Source organism: Typopeltis vanoorti, chromosome 13, assembly GCF_054136105.1.
Source record: "Typopeltis vanoorti isolate ZY-2024b chromosome 13, IOZ_Tvanoo_1.0, whole genome shotgun sequence".
Taxonomy (NCBI): domain Eukaryota; kingdom Metazoa; phylum Arthropoda; class Arachnida; order Uropygi; family Thelyphonidae; genus Typopeltis; species Typopeltis vanoorti.
In genome coordinates this window covers 104,515,584-104,539,326 of record NC_143561.1, presented here as the reverse complement: position 1 = coordinate 104,539,326, position 23,743 = coordinate 104,515,584, and the positions used below count along the sequence as shown (strand labels likewise).

Below are 23,743 nucleotides of genomic sequence, written 5' to 3'. Positions count from 1 at the left end.
ACCATCTTCCTATTTCTCCACAGTTTCTCATAACAGCCTCTGCATTGACATTCTGCAAGAAACATATCGTGTTCTTGTCCACTCCATAAGATTCAAGTACAATTCATGCCACTTTCTGATCTATACTGTCAAATGCTTTCTGAAAATCAACAAAACAGGTATAAACATTTTTATTATTTTTATATAGAGCTTGCTCCACAATTAATCTTAACATTAGTATTTGGTGCACAGTACTTCAGTCTCTTCTAAATCCTACTTGCTCATCCTCTAGATTTTCTTCTATTAGATTCCTAATTCTTTCTGTCAATATCATCACGAGTACTTTTCCCACATGACTCATTACAGCTATTGTTCTGCAATTTTTGCAGTCCACTTTGCTTCCTTTTTATGCATACATGCCAATGAATAACTTTGGCCACTTCTTCATGGTAGTATTTATATATCAGTTTGGGCTATCTTACTGCAGGCTCTGATCAGATGGTATTTATATATCAGTTTGGGGTATCTTGCTGCAGGCTCTGATCAGACGTCCTACAGTTTCATCTTTCAGATCGCATAATCTATATTTGCTGTTATTACTGAAATTCTCAATTTTTGCTTTGATTGCATTAGTTTGTAATGCCTGTTCTTGAGCAGCTAGAATAAATCCTTCTGTTTTCTTTTTTAATATATCCATATTGTAGCTATTGCCACATCAATGTTTTCCTCAGTGTCTCAAAGAAATTGACCAGTGCACATAACGGTTATTTTGCTGTTCCTTTTTGTAATCAGATTTATTTCGTATTGTTTTTAGAAGGCCTTTTGTGAAATGACTTGAAGCATTTGCTCAGTGTTGTTGTTGATGTAATTTTTTAAACTAATTTCTTCTTCTTCGACAGTCTGTCTCACTTGTAGCAGACCTATTTATTCTTCACAATTAAAATGAGTGATGGAACACTGCTTGTCTGACAGTGTGACCCTGCTGGTAGCTATGCTACAGCCAGCATAGCTCTCAACATCACTGACGCATGCAAGTCCACAGAAAGCTCTACTAAAGAAGTCAAAGAATTTTTTTGTGCATTAGAAAAGGCAGTTGATACCAGTAGCGCACTCAGGGTTTAATCTTGAAGGGGGCGAGTACTCAAGATTTAATCTTGGGGGGGGGGGGGGGGCAAGTTGAGTAGACGATTTGAGAATGCACACTATATGAGAATGCATATGACCTATGACTGAGTATCTGCAGTGATTGTCAATACATGATAACCGTGATCTCCTCTGGCCTGGCCCAGCTCGGGCAAATGAAGTAGCGCTCAGTCAGCAAGAGCACTACTTAGTTCGCCTTGCTTTCACAGCAGCCGGGATTCCTGAGAAGCTATAGGGTATTCCCACCTTATGTGGCCGCTAATTCGTAAGTAGTATAGAAATAGAAGACACGACACAGCATAAAGAAAAAAAATGAATTTTAATTAGGAAAAGATTTTCATAAATTTTTCTAGTGTTTTTTCTTTCTTTTTTTTTGGGGGGGGGGGGGGGAGGGCCCTCTCCCTGATTAAAAAAAAAAAAAAAAAGCTGGTCCTTGTTGGAGATCTAAACAGAATAGGAAATGATAACTAGACATATAGAAATGTTCTGGAAAATTTTGGAAGGAATGGGTAGAGAAAACTAATTTTCTAAGTCATTGGTGTGTTCCAACTCACTGTGTTCCAACATAAAGATATGCACAAATTACAAATCCACCCAAAGAGAAGATGCAAGAAATAAGAAAAAGTCATACTGAGTATGTTATTGTTGATAGTGATATCTTCACACAGGTTCAAAATACAAAAATATACATAAAATCTGAAATTGGAAGTGATCACTATGTAAGAATCATACTAAAAATGAGGATAATAGAAAGAAACTTGATATTGTTAGCATTCAACAATGTGTGAGCAGAGATAGTCTAAGATAGTATGACTACTTAAACAGAATGAGATAGGAAAGGTTAGCAAAATAGCTGTTTAATGTTACCATGATAAGAAAAAGACACAGAAGAAGATCATTGTCTATGTAGATAGATACAGTGAGATGTCTCTTAGAAGACAAAAATTTAAGATTGATAATATTGGGGTCTTGACAGATAACAGATTAATTTGCAGGATAAGATAGTAATGATCTAACTTTTTCATTTAGTACTACTATTGTAATATCCTATACACCCAACTTGTACATATCAGGCATTTGATGGTGGTTGTGTGGTAAATAAAAATTACTGAGTCAATGAACATTATTTGAAATAAAGAGGATAAAGGTAGAAGGACGACAAGACCTGTTGAAAGTGCAATTTCATAATGCCTGAACATTTTTGTCAAGCTTTTACTATCAAAAAGGGCTAATAAATTGCTTCTAATAAATATTTTTGTAATTATTTATTAGACAGTAGACCAAACAAGGTAACTCTTGTTTACAAAATTATTGGTGCACAATTATTGGTGCATATGTCTGCTTATGTTATCATTCTTAAGCAGAGAACAAACAACCATTACTGACCATTCACAACTTACACAATAGTACTTTCTTTCCAATATTACTAAGACCTAGTAGATACTATGAAAATTAACAACTGTTCTAGCACACATAAAATTATTATTATTATTATTGTTATTGCATCCTCCAAGGAGTTGGCAGATTCATCGTGGGAGGTTCATTCAACTGACAACATATTTATCATATAGAATCTTAAAATCCTTAACACTCCTTGCATTAACAACACATTCTGGTAATGCTTTCCATTTGCTCATAATTCTCCATGTAAAAAAATCTACTCCTCTTCACCACACCTTTATATAACTTCCAGGGATGACCTCTGGTTCTTCCCTACTCACCTTCTACTCTCTTTATAATCCCCTCTGAATTAGTCTGATAAAATCCTCTCACCAACTTAAATGTCTCTATGATATCACCTCTCTTCCTCCTAATCATTAAACTCTGTAATCCACATCTCTTCAACCTCTCTCTCCATAGCCTGCATTCCAAAGTCCTGACATTGTCTTACTCACTTGCTTCTGGACCCCTCTCCAATGTCTCAACAGCACACTGAAAACCAGGTGACAAGATTTGAGCACAATAATACAGTGGCACAACTTCTTTATCCCTACATATTAGAGTACTTCTGATCATAGCAGCAGCACTACAATGTGCAGCCTTTGCAACACTAGCAATATGCCCTCTAAACTTTGGTCTACTGTCAACCATCACTCCCAAATCTCTAATCTCATCCACTACAGTACCATCGATGAATTTCTGAATTCCAAAATACAACACTTTGCACTTATTGATATTAAAACTACAACCCCACTCCCTTGTCCAAGTTCATTCAAATCTTCCTGAAGGGAATTAACATCAGCAGTGCTACTTATAATTCTTCCCAATTTTGCATCATCAGCAAACAGCTGAAGATCCCCAGTCAGTTCACATGATATATTGTTTACAAACAAGTTAAACAGCAGGGGCACAAGAACAGAACCCTGAGGGGATGCCACTGGTTACCCTCCTTTTTTGAGATACTGCTCCATCATGCACAACCTGCTGGTATTGTTCAGACAGCCAATCTCTGATCATCTAACCAATATGCTATCTATTACCATCCTCTGCATGTGGTAATCTATCAAACACTTTTGCAAAGTCAAAGAATATCACTGTATATGATTCTCCTTTATCTAACACACTTGTTACTTTATCATAAAATGCAAGTAAATTGCTAAGACAGGAACTACCCTTTACAAATCCATGCTGACCATCAACCAAATCCTGTATTTGGTTACTTACCAATCTCTCCAACACCTTGACCACAACTGCAGTTATACAAAAACTTGTCTGCATTCTCATAATACACAGGCTGGTATGCCATCTAATCTCATGGCTGTGTTTGTATTAAGGTCCTGCAATATTTTAAGCACCTCCATTTCTTCGATCTATTCTCCTATCAGTCAGTGTCACTACCTAGATGATACACCCCCCTGCAAAATGCTTATTCAGTAATTCAACTATTTGGTTTAGTTCTGTTATCTCCTCACCATCAGCACTTTTTAAAGTCATCCTTCCATAATCATTCCTCCTTTTACTTGACATATAGCAAAAGAACTTTTTTTAGGGTTTCTTTTGGCCTCATCAGCTAGCTTTCTCTCATAATTAGCTTTGACCTTTCTTACCATACTGGCCTTCCTTCTTGCCTTTTTACTGCTCATGGGCATGCTGATCACCTTTTTCTTCATAATTCCTACACAACTTTTTTCTTTGTTTTCAATTCCTGCTTAATGAAGCTATTCATAGGGGAAGAATAACCTATCTATCCCTATTGTTAGTGTGTTCTTCAGCAACCACAATCTGATGTGCTGTTTTGGTGCCTTTGCAATATAATCAATGCAATACAATCACATCCAAGTCCCTGGCTTAATTACTTTCCTGCAGTTCAGTTCCATCAATATAGTACACAGTTTCTGATCTCTTCCCAAAGTGCATTACCTTACACTTGGCCACATCATTAAATTGGGCAGCCATTTACCTTATTATCCATCTAATTCCTACCCGATTTATCCTTTTAACTCTAGGTATATATTCAGATACCGCTGTCTTCAAACATCCCTTGACCACCTCCCATGCACTACCAACATCTCCCCCTCCTCGGCAAATTCTTACTTCATGGCTATGCTGAAATCTGAGAGCTTAGCTTGTTATAATCACCTGCTTTGTAATTCCACATATATCCCTTCTTAATAGAAAATTCTGCATGTCTAGCAATCTCCCAGGTCAAGATTACATGATCACTTTCTCCAAGCAGGGGCAGCATAGCTAGATTGGTTAGATGCAATGATCAGATTCAGAGCTGTTGAAACTCGTGTCTTCTCCATTACATGCTGCCTCAGGTAATTATCTCTCAGCAGCTGTATAAATTCCATATCCTTTCCTGCCTGTGGTCATTCCTCCTCCAATAGTTGAAATCCCTCATAATAATTACTCTTTCTGTACTCAAATGTGGAGTCCTCCCAGCAAGAAAATTTTGATTTGGAACCTCCTCCACTTAGGCATGAAGTTGAAAGAGCAGTTAAGCAGCTCAACAGCAATAAGGCCCCAGGTGCAGATGAAATCCCAGCAGAGTTAATTAAGGCCACAGGGGATGGAGGGATAAGAATGTTTCATAGATTGATTACAAGGATATGGGAGACAGGATCATGGCCTAGAGACTGGAAGAAGTCAGTTTTCATACCACTACACAAGAAAGGTGATATGAAGGCATTCAAGAATTATAGAACTATTAGTCTGATATCTCATGCAAGCAAAATTTTATTAAAGATCATGCTAAACAGGATTGAGGCTAAAGTTGAGGCAGAGATGCCCGAGAAATAAGCAGGTTTTAGGAAAGGTAGGGGCACCAGAGATCAGATCCTTTGCCTTAGACAGATCATAGAAAAATATAAAGAAATCAGACTCCCTCTGGTAATGTGTTTCTTAGACTACTCTAAAGCTTTTGACTGTGTTGAGCATGTGAAACTGTGGGAAGTAATGAAAAGAATGGGTTTTCCTCAACACACTATCAGGTTGATAGCCAACTTGTATAAGGAGCAAGAAGCCACGGTAAGAACAGGTGTTGGATTGACTGACTGGCTTCAAGTTGGAAAAGGAGTTAGACAAGGATGTTTACTTTCTCCTCACTTGTTTAGTATATATGCAGAGGACATCATCCGTGAAGCATTGGATGAGCTCAGGACAGGAATTACGATAGGAGGTAGATTGATCAGTAATCTGAGGTACGCTGATGATACAGTACTCCTTCGTAATGACATGGAAGAACTAGGACAAATTCTTGACAAAGTTAACAAGATCAGTAATAAGAGAGGACTTCAACTCAATTCTAGCAAGACAAAGATCATGGTTCTCAAAGGAAAAACAAACAGAGAAGCGCTTGAGAAACAAGTGTATCTTAATGGAGAAAGAATTGAGGAAGTCAGCAAGTTTAAGTACCTGGGATCCATTATTAATGTGAAGAATTGCTGTTCAGAAGACGTCAGAAAAAGATTAGGAATGGCTAAAACAACAGTCAGAGACCTGTCTAAAATCTGAAAGGATGGATCTATCTCCATGGGAACAAAGTTAAGGATTTTAAATGCAGTTGTTTTTCCAACAGCGACTTATGGATGTGAGACTTGGAACCTAAAGAAGTCAGATAAGAAACGGATATCTGCTTTTGAGATGTGGTGTTACAGAAGGCTGTTGAGGATATCATATACTGAAAGGCGTACAAATGAATGGGTGTTAGAAAAGATTAGTAGAACTTTAAGGCTCCTTAAGGATATTGACAGAAGAAAGTTAAAATATTTTAGACACATAGAAAGGATGGAAGGAGGACTTCTCAGAACAGTAATAGAAGGTAAAGTTTCCTGGAAAAAGAGACAGGGGTAGACCATCAATGAGATGGATAGATGGCATGTGTGGAGTGACTGATCTTCAGAGGGTTGAGGCTGCCAGAAAAGCAAACAAAAGGACTTACATGGTGAGGCCTGGTGTGGAACATCACCGAGCATCGGAGTGACCATACGGCATCTGTAGATGCCCAGTGAACATAGAGAGAGAGTACTCATCAGGCTAATTTGTGAGTGTATGTCATCTACATTCTCCTATATAACCCCTGGATTATAGAAGCAACCAATTATATGTATTCAGTCCTGTTGGCCTCTATCTCACACCAGATAGCCTCAAATAAATTGCTCTCTGAATCCCTGTTCTCCTGATGTACTCTTTTTGGCTTTAATTCTTCTGCTATCATTAGCAAAACCCCTCCCTTCATCCTGTTCCTTCTGTTCTCACTGAAGACACTATATCCCTTGCATCCTCAGTCAACCACATCTGACTAATGCCTATAACGTTTGGCCAAGTTGTGCTAACCATTGCCAAAAACTCCTCAACTTTATTTCGAATACTTTGGCATTAGTATAGATAAACTGCAATACCCCCCCCCACCTTCATCCCACAGCCTCCCTTACAATGGGTTAAGTAATAAACCTTGTGTTACTTAGCCCATTAAAGTTAACCTGGGGGTGCTACATTTTGCAGCATGTGATCACTCTCCCACTTACTAACCTCTAGGTTCCCTGGACCCACATTCACCTGAGAGAGTGACACTAACTGCATATAGAAGCAAATCGCACTTTGCCTTTGGTTATTTTTCCTTGGCAAAAATTATTATATTTTAACAACAAACCAAAGAAGAGGAAATATGGAAATACATGCCTAGGGGAGGATTTGCCTCTGATCCCCCCAAAAAACATTCTAATTTCCTTGACTTTGTACTTCTGAACTTTCACTGAACAACGCTTTCTCAAGACTCCTGCCACCAAATCCATTTAGATGCAAGCCATCCATCTTATATAAATCCTTTCTTTCATCAAACTCCACATCCTTCCTCCTACATAATCTGCATACTGACTCATTTGCGATCACAGCTTCTGTCTCAGCTTGCCTTTATCATACCATGGCAACACTCACAACTTTTACTTTCTCACTCTTCTCTTTTGCATGCACTAGCAGCTCATTAAAGTCTATTCACATACCACACTTGTCACCTGCTAAATCTTATGTGCCTGCCAAAATAAACATAATAGCATCAATGACATTCTTATCTTAGCTCCAGGAAAACATGATTTTGTCACACTCTCCTCAAACCAATGAATCATCATACAAAATTCAATCCTCATTTTCATGCTTTTGTTCGTTCATTCTGCTTTCTTTCACTTCTGTGTCATGCCATCTGCCAAGCAGTTCGCCATCCACTCAATCTCATGTTTTCTTCTGTAAAGAACTAAACATAAGTGAACTATCTTTTCCATTACCATCTGATCATTCTCTTCATTTTCCACCATGTCATTTGCATAGTCATTCATACTGCTTGCAACACTAATTATACCAATCACATTATCAATGGCATTTGCTCATGAAACACTTTCAACAAACATGTTCTTCAGTTTTACTCTCATTCCAAAAATCTCTTGTTCTGCAAAGGCCACACATGCTGCAACAAACCTAATCACACACATTAAAATTTTTCACTACAAATGTGGGTGAAGCACATGTGGAAGTTTTTTTTTCTCTTTTAGAATTTTTAGTTTGGATCCTTTTTTTTAATTTTATCTGTAATGATACTGTAATTGTTTATGATGCCTTTCAGTTGGTAATCAGAAAAGGATTAAAATGTAGAGATGTAGTGTGAGGATAAAGGACTGACAAATGTCTCCCACACAGGAGTGGTGTTTCTACCTTAGTGCTGCCTCAACAGTGCCTCTCTGCATATTACTATACTCTAACTTCTTGTGTGCTCTGTTCAATTAATTAGCAGAGAAGTATTTTCAATGGATGATGAAAGTCATCTATTATCTAGCAGTCTTGTTAGTATTCCTTCTAACAAGGAATAAGGTGTTTTTAGGGCAGAAATACATGCCAGGTGCATTGTTCGCAGTCCTATTTCTGAAAAACAAGCTACACCAAGAGAATGTGAAGTTGGCTTGGATGTGAGCCTATACACAGCACATTTTCGAGTCATGTCAGCCCATCTAAATTATTATTATTATTTTTTTATTATTATTTCCCAAGACCTCATGGAGTCAAAGACTCATCTGGGAGGTCCTTTTATCACACACACATCTCATCATACCGTGTCTTAAACACACTCAAACTCCTTGCAGACACCACACTCTCAGGCAAGGCATTCCAATCATTCACAACTCTACACGAAAAAACCTGCCTCTCACTCCCCTACTCACACCCTCTTTATACAGTTTCCACGGATGACCTCTGGTTCTCCCCTGATCTCCCACTATTCTCTGTAGACCTTCTGCACCATTGATCTTATAACAACCCCTTACCAACTTGTAGGTCTCTATCATATCTCCCCGCCTCCTTCTCTCCACCAGACTCTGCAAATTACATCTTCTCAATCTTTCCTCATACTCAACATTCCAGAGGTCAGAAACTACCTTAGTCAGTCGCCTTTGGACCCTTTCCAACATCTCTTCATCCTTCTGAAAACCCGGTGACCAAATCTGGGCACAATAGTCCATGTGTGGCCTAATCAAAGCCTTATACAATGGAACAAGAATCTTCCTACTTCTACACATCAGTGTTCTCTGCATCATTCCCAGAAGTCTTTGTGTTGTCTTCACAATTTTGGCGATGTGTCCCCTAAATTTTAGATCCTTATCCACTATCACCCCCAGATCTCTTATTTCCTCTACCTCCAACAATATATTCTCACCGAGCATAAATTCTGCATCCCATCTTTGTTTTCCAAATTTTAAAACCTTACATTTTGCAACATTGAACTCACATCACCATTTGCTTGCCCAATCACTCAATTTATTCAAGTCTTCTTGCAAGGCCACAACATCTTCACTACTCTTTATGGTTCGTCCCAACTTTGCATCATCTGCAAACAACTGAATATCTCCATCCAAATCTTTGCCAATATCATTAATATACAAGTTAAATAGTAATAGCCCTAAAACAGACCCCTGAGGCACTCCACTAGTGACTCTAATTTTCCTGGATATTGCACCTCCATACACAACTTGTTGATACCTATCAGATAGCCAGTCTCCAATCCAATGCACTAATCTAATATCCAACCCCATCTGCTCTAGTTTGACTGTCAACTTATCATGAGGTACTCTATCAAAAGCCTTTGCGAAATCCAAGTATATTACTGTATATCCTTCTCCTCTGTCCAAGGAAGCAGTCACTTTATTGTAATAAGTAAGTAGATTACTAAAACATGACCTCCCTTTAGCAAATCCATGCTGTCCATCAAAGATTATACCATTGTTGTCAACCCAACTCTGGATCCTAGTTCTCACAAGCTTCTCCAACAACTTAACCACAACACCTGACACAGAGATAGGCCTATAGTTTGATGCTTAAGTTTGATCACCTCCTTTATGAAGTGGCACAATCTTGCCCTCCTTCCACTCTTTAGGAACTTGACCAAGTGCAAGACTCGTATTAAAAAAATATGTCAAGGCAGGTGTGTCAACTCTCTGGCACATTCCTTCAGAATACACGATGATATATTATCAAGTCCCACAGCCTTATTTACATCTAGTTTACTCAACTCCCCAAACACCTCTTGCTCACTTACAGTCAGTCTCTCCTCCCCATCATCAACTGCTCTCAATCTCTCCATGAAGTCACATTCACAAGATTGAAAGATCTTTATGAACTGCTCATTAAGTATCTCCACCACACATTCTGCAACCGCTGTCTTTATACCATTTCCTCCAATCAATGTCACCTTCCATAATCATTCTTTCTTTTGCTGGCTACATATCGAAAGAACTCCCTAGGATTCTTTTTGGCTTCATTAGCTAACTGCTGTTCATACCTCTCTTTAGCTACTCTCACCAACCAAGTCACCCTCCTTGCCTGGTCTTTGTAGACCTCGTGAAATTGGTTACTTGCACTTCTCTTATGCTGCCTCCACAATGCCCTTTTTCCTCTGTATCGCATACTTAATCTCTTTATTCATCCATCTCACACCTACCTTATTTAACCTTCTCACCCTTGGAATACATTTAGACATTCCATCTACTAAATAGTTTTTGAAAATCCCCCAAGCTGCATTGATCTATTTTCCAGCTAACTCCTCATTCCGTGCTACACCTGCAAGCTGTCTCCTAAGCTCTTCATAATCACCCCCCCCCCTTGTAGTTCCACATATACCCTTTTTTCACAGGGGTCCTTGCACTGCTGCAACCACCCAGGTAATCACCTCATGGTCACTTTCACCAATTGGTGGATGATTTGACACCTCATTTATAATTACATCCTCTGATGAGATGACCAAATCCAACACCCTTAATCCTAGTGTACCTCTGTTACATACTGTCTGAGGTAGTTATCCCTCAAAAACTCAAGAAACTCATTTTCTTTACTTCCAGTTGCTATCTCTTCATTCCAGTCTATATTGCCATAATTAAAATCACCCATAATGATCACCCTTTTCTTATTTGCTTGGCTATACATTTCACTATCACCACCATCCACATTACCAGGTCTATAACAACATCCCACCAAGTATTCGATTCTATTCACCTCTATCTCACACCATACTGCCTCAAAACCACTGGCCCTATTTCCTTCTTCCATCTTTACCTTGTATGGACATAACTCTTTCTCTATCATCAATAGCACTCTGAAACATATCATACCCTTCCATCTCTATTCCTGTCAGGATGTCGTCCTCATCTAACCATGTCTCACTTATTCTGACAATCTTTGGGTGAACAGACGCAATTAGTGCAACCATTTTATCCGCCTTATTTCTTATACTTCTAGCATTGGTATACAAACACAACAGCTCATTTCTGGATCTACAGCTAGTTCCAATGATACCACTCATTCGATGTGATCACTCCATGCTGGACTGGGGCCATTTCCCTTTCTGCTTCTTCATTTTAGAACCCTTTTCAATTTCATCTGTTTCCTCTTGATCCCTGGTCATCCCATTTCTTTCCTGCCTACACATGCTCTCACCTCCTCATGGAGCATCCACCTTTCTCATGCTGTGTACCCCTGTCCACCCTACTCCTCCCTGTTTCCCTGCTCCTCTTGCACACCCATTCTCTCATTTTCTATACTCATACCACTCACTTCCCCATTCATTTCCACTTCTTCAATCTCTACTGTCTTACTCTCCTGCTCTTCCACATCACTCCCCTCTCGATCTGATTCATTCTCTCTATTCACTTCTCTACCTTCCAGCAGCAGTCTCTCCAAGCGACTCGCACCAAAACCACTCAAATGCAGTCCATCGCTCCCATATAGCTCACTTCGTCCCTCAAACTCATTCCACACATTAACAAACTGTACTCCCATCTCCTCACACATTTCAGCCAGAATATCATTCATAATCCTTGCTCTCTGCCTCATTTCACCACAATCATACCTAAGCAACACACTGACTACCCTTTCTGTCACACTATTCTCTTTTATCTTTCCAAGCAGCCTCCTGACATGCTCTTTCTTTTCTCTCAAATCATTTGTACCAATTAATACAATTAACTCTTTTGCTCGCTCCCGCCTCATATCCAATGCCTCAATCACTCTACTCATTTTACTGCCTGGAAAACATACCTTGTGCATTTTATCCTCTAGCACACCTTTAATAATGGAGTTGCCATACAATGCCACTCGCTCATCTTTCATTAACTCTTTCATGCCATCATGATTTATTTTAATAGTTTTGACCTGAATTCTCTTAATTTCATTCCGCATCCATTTCATTTCTTGCCTCATCCAATCCAATTCTATTTAAAAATAAAGAGTTAGTATGTTCTTCAATACAAAAGCAAAACTAATTACTACAAAATTAACTTTACAACTAGTTATTTTTAAAAATTTATAAACTATCAAAAAAAAAAAATCACTGAAACAACTCCACATAAAATGTATTAAAGAGACTGAACATTTTTTTATTGATATTATCATGCAACTGTGCAATTAAGTAATCAAAATAAAGTTAAAAAAACACTTGAATCTTACCTTAGAAGTTCTATAGTCATGAACATTATTATAGGAATTACAAACAACATCAGGGCAAATGCATTTATGGCAGGTTTTATGCAACTAAGAAGTGTGCCTGCTAGACACATAAGTAACATAACTTGCTGAAACAATTTTCTAAAAAAAAAAATTAAAAAAAATTAGTAACATAAGAGAAATATACAAAAACAGGTACCAACAAAACTGTTAGTCAGGGAAAAGAATATAACATTCATCAAGTAATATATATATCTTGAATCGGTATATGGTTCAATTCATTATTAAGAAATGATAAAACAATACAGGTCTAAAAATTTGCCTCCATAACAGAAATGTTAGGGAAAAGTTATAATAATGTACAGTATGCATAATATGCAGCAACAATAATGTATAATAATGCCTATAAAGCTGTCACCCTCATCTGGCATCTAGCTAATCCAGCCTTTTCCTAAATATGTTTGCCATCAACTACTGTACCTATACAAGAGCCTTACCTCAATACTCTTGGTGTGATGGAGGTTATCAGCAACAAGCTTCTTCACTATTGAGTCTCGCTGGTTAGTGATCACTAATATGGATTCCACCATTCTCATTGAACAGCACGCTTCTTTGCTAACTCCACCTGCTTTTTTTGACGCAGGCCATGGAAAGATTGAGAGAAAATCCATGTGGTCACTCTTAATTATTTCCAAGTCATTTCAGCAAGTCTAGTATCTTTGTTTTCTAAGCTGCCATCTTATGGTCTCCCTACTCTCTTTCGTGAGTGCACTGCCTGCTTCCTCTCTGATTGTCAGTACATGTCACTATGGATCGTTCCCCCCTTGTCTAATTTTTCTATGGATGATGAAATGACGGAAAAATCAGATCTGTGCTTTCACCTACACTTTCCCTCCTATACACCAATGATCTTTTTTTTTTAGAAAATACTAGAATGCAATCGCATTTATAGCTTTGCTGATGATAACATTGTGCTCACCAACCAACATTAGTTTTCTTGGGTTGACTTGCATATCTAGCCGATCCTGCAATAAACACAGCACATCCATAGCCTCATCAGTCCTAAAAGAGCTTTGCATTCTTTTTTGTTATAGGCAATATATATATAATATAAACAAAGCATCGATTTGTAAAGAGTAGGTCCTGTTTTAGCAATTTATTTGCATTTATGAGATGGTATTCAGTGTGTGTGTGTTGGAAAAAGGAGAATCATATATAGTGATATTATTGGTAAGTTGGTGTACAAGGAACAAACCAACAAGTTATATATAACAGGGGAGTGTCTCAAAAAAAGGAGGTAACCAGTGGCATGTTCCAGGGTTCTGTTCTTGGGCCCCCTGCTGTTTAACTTGTTTGTAAATTATTATTATTCAGGCCTCCATGGAATCAAAAGCCTCATCGTGGGAGGTCCTTCCTAAGAACATAAAGTCTGTCAAGACTCATCGAGGGGAGGTCCCCCCTAAGAAACACAAAGGCTATCATACCACTCCTTAAACTCATTGACCGTTCTCACTCTCACCACTCCATCAGGCAATGCATTCCACGGTTCAACCACCCTCCATGCAAAGAAACCACTCCTCACCCTCTTGCTCACAGTTTCCTTTCGTAACTTTCAGGGATGTCCTCTTGTCATCACTCCTTCCCGTTGTTCAACCAAGCGAAAGAACTCCCCAGTGTCAAACCTGTAACCACCTCTTAACAGTTTAAAAGTCTATATCATATCACCTCTCCTTCTTCTATCCACCAAACTCTGCAGTCCACATTCCCTCAGCCGATCCTCATAACCAAAACTGTACAGTCCTAAAACCATCTTTGTACCCTTTCCACAGTTAATTTAACCCCTTCAAATCCTGGGGACCAAATCTGAGAACAATAGTCTAAGTGTGGTCTGATCAGAGACTTATACAACGGAATGATAACCCTTTTATCTCCGCAGGTCAGTGTCTTTCTCATAATTGCAGCAATCCTCTGTGTTACCTTCACCACCTTTGCAATATGTCCCCCTAAATTTCAGGTTTCTATCAATCATCAACCCCAGATCTCGTCTTCACTACTTCCTCCAGTATAACTCCTCCCATAGAGTATGCAGCATCCCATCGATGTTTCCCAAACCTCAAGACCTTACATTTTGCTGCATTAAACTGACACCCCCCATTAATTTGCCCATATATCTAGCTTATTCAAATCCTCTTGCAGGGCTACCACATCTGCACTATTACTAATAATCCTTCCCAGCTTCACATCATCCGCAAACAACTGAATATCCCCTTGCAATGTCATATAAAGGTTAAACAATATAGGTCCTAGTACTGAGCCCTGTGAGACCCCACTTGTAATCCTCTGCCTCCATGAAACTGCACCACCATACACAACTCTCTGATACCTATCAGACAGCCAATCCTGAATCCAGTTGACCAATCTGACATCCAGACCCATGTGCTGCAACTTAAATATCAGCTTATCATGTGGCACCCTGTCAAATGCCTTCGCTAAGTCTAAGAAAATTGCAGTACATGCCTTTCCCTCATCTAATGTTCTTAAAACTTTATTATAAAAGGCTAGCATATTGCTAAAACAAGAGTGCTCTTTCACAAATCCATGTTGACTCTCACAGATAACATTACCCTCATCTGCCCAATGCTGTATATGGTCCCTCACTACTTTCTCCAAGATCTTAACAACTACTGATGACACACAAACTGGCATATAATTAGACACTTCCAGTCTGTTACCACCTTTATGCAATGGCACTATCTTACCTTCCTTCCTTCCATTCCCTGGGCACCTTTCCCGCAGCCAGACTTTCATTGAAAAGCCAGGTTAAAGGCACTGTCAGTTCCCTAGCACATTCTCTCAAAATACGTGGTGAAATACCATCCAGTCCCAAACCTTTACTGACATCCAGAGTACTCAGTATGTGGATCACACTCTCCTCCTGCACCTCTAAACCTTGAACCTGCTCTATCCCTCTAGTATTCAAATGGACTCCTCTAGGATGAAATACTCCAATAAAGTTTTCATTGAACAATTCCACTATGTCCTCTGCATCAGTCACTCTATTCCCATTTTTATCCAACAATATCATTCTTCCACAGTCATTTCTCCTCCTACTGGCCACAGAGCTAAAAAATTTCCTAGGATTTTCTTTGGATCTTAGGGCCAATCTCCTCTCATATTCCAGTTTCACTTTCCTTACCACACTAGTCACTCTTCTGGCCTGTGTCTTATATTCTTCATGCATCTTCTCTTCATCTGTCTCCTTATATCTCTTCCATAGCCTCTTTTTCGCATGCAATTCCTGTTTAATATTGTTTGTCATCCACTTTACTCCAAATTGTGTCCTCTTCTTCACTCGTGGTATACAACTTACCATTGCTGCTAACAAATATTCTTTCACAATTGCCCATGCACTAATGATATCCCGGCCTTCCAATTCCTCCATCCATGAAACTTCCCGAAGTTGACGTCTAAGACTATTACAATCACCTGCTTTATAATTCCACATAAGTTCCCATCTCTTTGATACTCCTGCATGTCTATTCATTATCCAAGTCAAAACCATATGGTCACTCTCTCCAACTGGTGGGAGAGATGTCATCTCAGTTATTATCAACTCTTCTGATGCTATAACCAAATCCAAAACTCTTGAACCTCTTGTTCCCTCTGTTACATGTTGCCTAAGACATTTGTTCCTCAAGAATTCTAGAAATTCCATTCCCCTATTGCTACATGCATCTTTCTCTCTCCAATTTATACTATTGTAGTTAAATTCTCATGGAAAGGCTTAGCCGTTGGTTATGCATTTTTTTACTAAGTAATTTAAGGAAATTACTTAGTAAACTTACGTCACTATGATATACATTAAATACAATAAATATTGAAGTATATTAAAAATTTATTTTAATGTATATCCTTGTGATATCGTAATTTCCTTAAATTAGTTAGTAAAAAATTTATAACCAATGTCTAGGCCTTTCCACGAGAATTATGATAATCCACGGAGATGATATCGCACGTAAATCACGCCATTACAGTAAAATGAAGTTAAAGCTATCAAGACAACTGAATCGTCTTGCCTTTCTAAAACGCTGCTGGGATAACCAGGTAATTCCTAACTGTGTGAAATTCAAGCACCATTTCTCTTCGCAAAAGGTGCTTCGTATTTATAATCATGCCAGCCAAGCCTTACTCAGAGAACAAATTGCCGCGACTCGCCGTTTCTTGAATGATGCTAAATTAGCTATACAGGCACTCGAAGGTGACCTTTCAAGCACGTTAAGCCAATGAAATTTGGTTTATTTTATACGACATCTGGTGCACTGCAGCGGAGAAAGAATTTAAAACAGTACAGGATCGACACATCAAAAAATTTGAAAATTTAAAAAAGAACTCAATCTCGAAACCACAACTTCCTACCCAAATGGTAGTCAACCTTTCGTCAATTAGTGTAAAACCTGAAGCACTCGACACCTTCACACATGGCCACAACTTCGCTATTGTGCCCAGAAGAATACCTGCTGAAAATATTATGATAAGAATTGAACGCAGGATACGACACCTTCCAAACCAGCGTCGACAACGATATTAGACTAGATGTAGCTTGTGTTCTGACCAAAGTTAAACCACCAAAAGCCAACATGCCCAGCAAGGAAATTTAATCTCTACTGGAATTAAAGAAAAACAAGAAAATAATAATCACCAAAGCTGATAAAGGGAACGCTACAGCATTGATTAACCAAAAGGATTACACAGGTAAGCTGAAAGCTTTATTGTTAGATCGGGCTACTTACCTTCCTATCGAGTACAATCCCACCAACTCACAAATTAGAAAACTCCACAGGCTCCTTAAAAAGGTCACTTCTTGGCCTGTGGAAATCACTAACAAATTAAAACCATTTAACTTACACCCCGTATTTATGGACTCACAAAAATACATAAGGAAAATGTGCCATTACATAGTGGATGGCATTGATTCCCCCACACACAAACTAGCTAAACATTTGACCAAAGCTCTCTCACACTATACTGGCAACACACTTTCACACATAAAAAACTCAGCCTACTTCAAAGCCAGCATAGAAAACCTTACACTCAAACACACTGACATAATGGTCAGTTTTGATGTCTCCTCCTTATTCACAAATGTCCACACTCGAAGAATCCTTAGAGCTAATCCAAGCTAAATTTTCTCCTGATATCACAGTCCTTTTTCAGTTCACAATTAACTCGGGCCATTTTGTTTGGCAAGGAAAATTCTACAAACAAATAGAGGCGACAGCCATGGGTTCTCCACTCTCCCCACCCTTGGCCAACTTTTATATGGAGACTTTTGAAGAGAAAGCCATAAACTCTGCCCCACAAAAACCAACCATTTGGCCTCGCTATGTTGATGATATGTTCGCTATTTGGCCACATGGCTCCGATGCACTCCTCTCCTTCCTAACACATATAAACAACCAACACCCCAGAATCAAATTCACCCTGGAAGAAGAAAAAAACAACTGCCTTCCTTTCTTAGACAAACTAGTCACCCACCATCCTGATGGAACCTTGGTTTTCTCAGTCTACAAAAAACCCACCCATACAGACAGATACATTCACCAACAATCCCACCACCCCCTCCTCGCACAATATAGTCATTAAGACACTACACAACACGGCTAAACTTATCTGTTCAAATGACAATGCCCTAACCACAGAACTAAACCACATTCTCAACCAATGGCTACCCCCCCCCCCCAAAAAAATACTGAAACCAGTAAACCACAACCCCCTCCTCACAACAAGGATTACTCTAAATCCATCACCATACCCTATATCCAAGGCATCTTGGAAAAAAATTACAAAAATCCTAAAAAAACATTACTTAACTTCCTGTTACAGACCATATAAAAAATTGGCACCCCCCTTATCCGCTCTACTAAAGACCACCATCACCCCTTAGACCTACCTGGTGTATACCAGGTCCCTTGCAGCTGTAAGCTGTCCTACTTTGGCCAAACAGGAAGGACAGCCAATATCAGAATTTCAGAACACAAGGCCTACATCTGGTTTCACCAGTACAGCCACTCTGGTCTTGCTGACCATGCACTGGATAACTGCCATAGAATACGGTGGAAGAAAGCCACGATAGTACACCGTAGTAAATACAAGTATGAAAGGCTGCTTCATGGAATCAGCTTCAGCCGTAAGAAACAATCCGAACCTCAACAAATTCGGCTGCATGAGACTGCCTCAAATTTGAGAAATCTACATCAGAAGACCGTCAGCCCAATCGCTCAAGAATACCAACATTGCTCGCTAGGGGGCACCATCAGGACTGTAGGAGAAATAATAGCTTCTTGCTTCTTCCTCATTTACTGTTTGTTGTGCCTGCGTGCACGTGTCTTGTTCTTAAGTTTCTTGAAAATGGCAACTTGACGTTGCCGAAATATTGAAGTATATTAAAAATTTATTTTAATGTCCTAGTGACGTTGTAATTTCCTTAAATTACTTAGTAAAAAAATACTGTAGTTAAAATCTCCCATAACAATCATTCTTCTTGCACTTGCCAAACTTAACTGTCTAAACATCTCCTGGTCCCCATCCTCTGTGCTCCTGGGTCTGTAGCAACACCCCACTAAATATCCTGTCTTGCCTATCTCTACCTCACACAATATGCTCTCAAAATCATTTGTCTCACTTCCTTCCAAAGTCTCCACTCTTAGAGGACATAGGTCGTCACTTATCATAAGCAGTACCCCACCATCACCACGCTTTCCCCTCCTATCCTGCCGAAAAATGCTGTACCCAGTGACTTCTATTCCTGTTATTATATCCTCTTCTGTCAACCACGTCTCAGTGATCCCAATAATTTTTGGCTAGGCTGATGCTATCTGCACTACCAATTCCTCTCCCTTATTGCGGATACTCCTGGCATTAGTATAAAGCATATAAATGCCATTGTTTCTATACCCAGCATTATCCCCTCTAGACTCCACTGGGCTCAGTGTTACCTAATGTCATCTCCCTTCTCCCAAGTATCCATTCCCACAAGAGGCCACCCCTGCTATCATCCTGCCTGGGACACGCTGACTCGTTCAGAACAGCAATCTCTCCAGATGCCTACGTCCTTTCTCATTCAAATGTAAGCGGTCTCTCGCATACAATTCCTCTCTTTCCTCAAATGCACTCCAAGCATCCACATATACCAGTCCTCTCTTGTCACACATTCCAGCTATTATGTCATTCAATATTACTGCTACTCTGCTCAGCTCGTCATTATCATACCTAGGCAACATGCACACTATTTTTCCTCTCTCTGTCTTCTTCCGTACAGCCTCAAGCAAAAATCTCATATCTCTCGCTGCCCGACTTACATTACCACTCAAGTCATTTGTTCCTACCATCACAATCATCTCATCCACTCTTTCACCTCTCTTAATTGCCATAGCCACCCTTTCTATTATTCCTCCTGGCAAACACTCCTCACGCATCCTATCTTGAACACCACGGATCATTGAGTCGCCATACATTATACCTCTTGCCATTCCCTTTTTCCTATTGTTTCCATTCTCTCCTCTTCTTTCATTCCCATAGGTCTCTCTCATTCCCTCTCCTCTACTGCTATTCTCTCTTCTAGCATTCCCATACTTCTCTCTCCTACTGTTTCCATTCTATCCTCTTCTAGCACCCCCATACATCTCTCTCATTCCCTCTCTCCTACTGTTTCCATATTCTCCACTTCTAGCACTTCCATGTCCCTCTGTCATTCCGTCTCTCCTACTGTTTCCATCCTCTCATCTTCTAGTATTCTCAAACCTCTCTCTCATTCCCTCTCTTCTACTGTTTCCATTCTCTCCTCTTCTAACACTCCCAAATTTCTCTCTCTCTCTCTCTCCTACTCTGATTCGGCTTGTATTTATCTCTTCCATTCTCCTAATCTTATCTTTCATGCTTCTGCTCTCATTCACAAGACATTCCCTCTCCTCTTTCAGCTCATCTATCTCCCTCTGCAGGTCAGTCGCTCTTAATCTAAATTCACTCTCCCAGACAAAACCATCTCCTAAACTTTCACAGTCACTCACGGCTTCTACACTATCAACAATTATTTTCTCATTCATATATATATATTTTTTTTCATTCTCTCCTATCACACTTCTTGTCTTCCTACATTCATTCCCCGTTCCTGGAGCAACAAGGTCGGATATTGATATTTCTAATGCACTTATTTCCTCTCACTGCCTGCATTTTGCACATACGCTCTCTTTCACAAGCCACATATTCAATTCCCGAAATCATACATACCGCAAGTACTGCATGCCACAAAGTCCCTTATGATATTGCTTATAAAAGAGTTCTTAAATGGCGGAAGACTTGGCGATACGCCACTTGCGACTGCAGCTGAATCCGCCATCATTCCTTACTGCTGAGTAGCGTAATCATTAATTATTCAATTAATAAATTCCGTTAAATAAATAAAAAAAAAGTACAAACAATTACAAGCAAAACAAAACATTTAAGTACACTAAATATAATTAAATAAAATGAAATATAACTAAATACAGTAATGAAAACTTAGCTTTATTTTGTCTTCCACTGTTATGCATTCGATTCAGACGGTAACCAAAATATATTATATTCTTCCAAAAAACAACCATTGAAGTACACTCGTATTCAGAGAAACAATTTAGCACTCAAAAACGTAGAAAAACTAGGGGGGGGGGCTATTCACCGATTAAAAATCACTTTCTTCTGCACAGCTCAAATTCACTGCCACGTGTGGACTGACTGGGAATCTTCAGTTGTTTGCTGATGATGCAAAGTTGGGGAGAATTATAAGTAGCACTGCTGATGTTATTTCCCTTCAGGAAGATTTGAATAGACTTTTGACTTGGACAAGATAGTAGATTTGGGGTTTTAATATTAATAAGTGCAGAAATATAAGGTTGTGTACTATGTTGACGGTACCATATTGCAGGAAGTGGATGAAATTCGAGATTTGGTAGATGATTCCCAAACACATTAACAGAAGAAAGTTGAAATCCTTAAGGAGCCTTAAAATTCTACTGATCCTAGCACTCAACCATTTGTCCACCTTTTGTATATGATATCCTCAATAGTCTTCTGTAACACCACATGTCAAAAGTAGCTATCCTTTTCGTATCAGACTTCTTTAAGTTCCAGGTCTCAAATCCATAAGTTGCTGTTGAAAAAACAGCTGCATCCAAAATCCTCAACTTTATTCCTATGGAGATAGATCCATCCTTCCAGATTTTAGACAAGTCTCTGACTGTTGCTTTAGCCATCCCTAATCTTATTCTGACATCTTGTGAACAGCAATTCTTCACATTAATAATGGATCCAAGGTGTTTGAACTTGCTGACTTCCTCAATTCTTTCTCCATTAAGGTACACTTGTTTCTCAAAGGTATTTCCTCTGAGAACCATAATCTTTATCTTGCAAAGATTGAGCTGAATTCCTCTGTTCTTACTTATTTCATTAACTTTGTCAAGAATTTGTTCTAGTTCTTTCTTGTCATTAAAAAGGAGTACTGTATCAACAACATAACTCAGATTATCGATCAATCGACTGCCTACCCCAATTCCAGTCTTAAGGTCATCTAATGCTACACGTATGATGCCCTCAGCATAGATGCTAAACAGGTGGGGAGAAAAGTAGGCATCCTTACATAACTCCTTTTCCAACCTGAAATCAATCAGTTAATTGGCACGAGTCCTTACCATGGCTTCTTGCTCACTATACAAGTTAGCTATCAACCTGATAGCGTGTTGAGCAAAATCCATTATTTTCATTACTTCCCACAGTTTCATATGCTGAATAGTCAAAAGCTTTAGAGTAGTCTATGAAACATTATCACAGAGCCTAAATTCTTTATACTTTTCTATGATCTGTCTAAGGCAAAGGATCTGAGATCTCTGGTACCCTTATCTCTCCTAAAACCTGCTTGTTCCTCAGGCATCTCTGCTTCAACTTTGGCCTCAATCCTATTTAAAATGATCTTTAATAAAATCTTGCTTGCATGACAGATCAGATTAATAGTTCTCTAGTTCTTACAATCCTTCATATCTCAATTATGTAGTGGTATGAAAACTGACTTCTTCCAATCTCTAGGCCATAATCTTCAATATCCTTGTAATCAATCTATGAAACTCTCTTATCCCTTCATCTCTCATGGCCTTAACTCTGCTGGGATTCCATTTGCACCTGGAGCCTTACTGCTGTTAAGCTGTTTAACTGCTCTTTCAACCTCAAGCCTAAATGGAGGAGGTTTCAAATCAAAATTTTCCTGGTGAGAGGGCTCCTTCCAATTTTCCTTATCCTCTCTCTCTGTACAGTTACTTACAATATTCTTTCCATCTGTTTTTGATTTTCAGTTCTTCTGTTAGCACTCCTCCGTTCTCGTGTTTGATGGCATTCAATTTGGGCTTAACCTTGTGCTTTAGGTTACAAACAGTCTCATCAATGTGGTACACGTCTTGTAATCTGTTTATCCCAAAATGCATAACTTTACATTTCCCCACAATGAACTGACACTCATTATCTTTTGCTCATACTGACAGCCTATTTAAATCAACCTGCAAGATCTCCACATCGCCTTGATTCACTATTACTTTACCTAATTTTGCATCATCAGCAAATAACTGAATATTTCCTATATCATTTACGTACAAATTAAACAGCACTGAACCTTGCGGCATAACTACTAATCACCAGCTTTCACCAGAATTCTCCTTTTCCATATACTACTTTTTGATATCTGTCCAGCAGCCACCCTCTTATCCACATAAGTGATGGTAGGTGGTGATAGTAGCGGTTCGGTGGAGACGGAGAGTTGTAGAGTAGGTGCCCTCCCTCGATGAGTCTTTGGATTCCTTGGAGGTGTCACGTAATAATCATAATCATAACCAGTGTCATATCCCTCTCCATTTGTTCTAATTTGCATAAAAGTTCCATGTGGTATTCAGTCAAATGCCTTTGAAAATTCCAGCAGAATGATTATGTAGCCATTTCTCTTATTCAACTCAGCTGTCATTCCCTTATAAAAAGTTATTAAATTACTAAGGTATGACTGATCCTTCACAAAGCCATGTTGCACCTCTTCAAGTATGATGTTCCTATCCACCCATTCCTATTTTTTTTTTTTGACCAATTTTTCAATTTCAAGTACTCTTACCACCACCACTCCTGTGATACTGATTGG

The 23,743-nt window shown here is 39.0% G+C and overlaps 1 protein-coding gene across 1 annotated transcript in view; it reads right to left on the bottom strand.

The window, feature by feature from the left end:
- The window catches only part of bwa (alkaline ceramidase), a 78,749-nt gene that overhangs the window by 9,784 nt on the left and 45,222 nt on the right, over positions 1 to 23,743 (bottom strand). Inside the window, exon 3 of the mRNA XM_090402839.1 lies at positions 12,544 to 12,681. Within this exon, the coding sequence (XP_090258965.1) occupies positions 12,544 to 12,681 (138 nt within the window). The remainder of the gene's footprint in view (positions 1 to 12,543; positions 12,682 to 23,743) is intronic.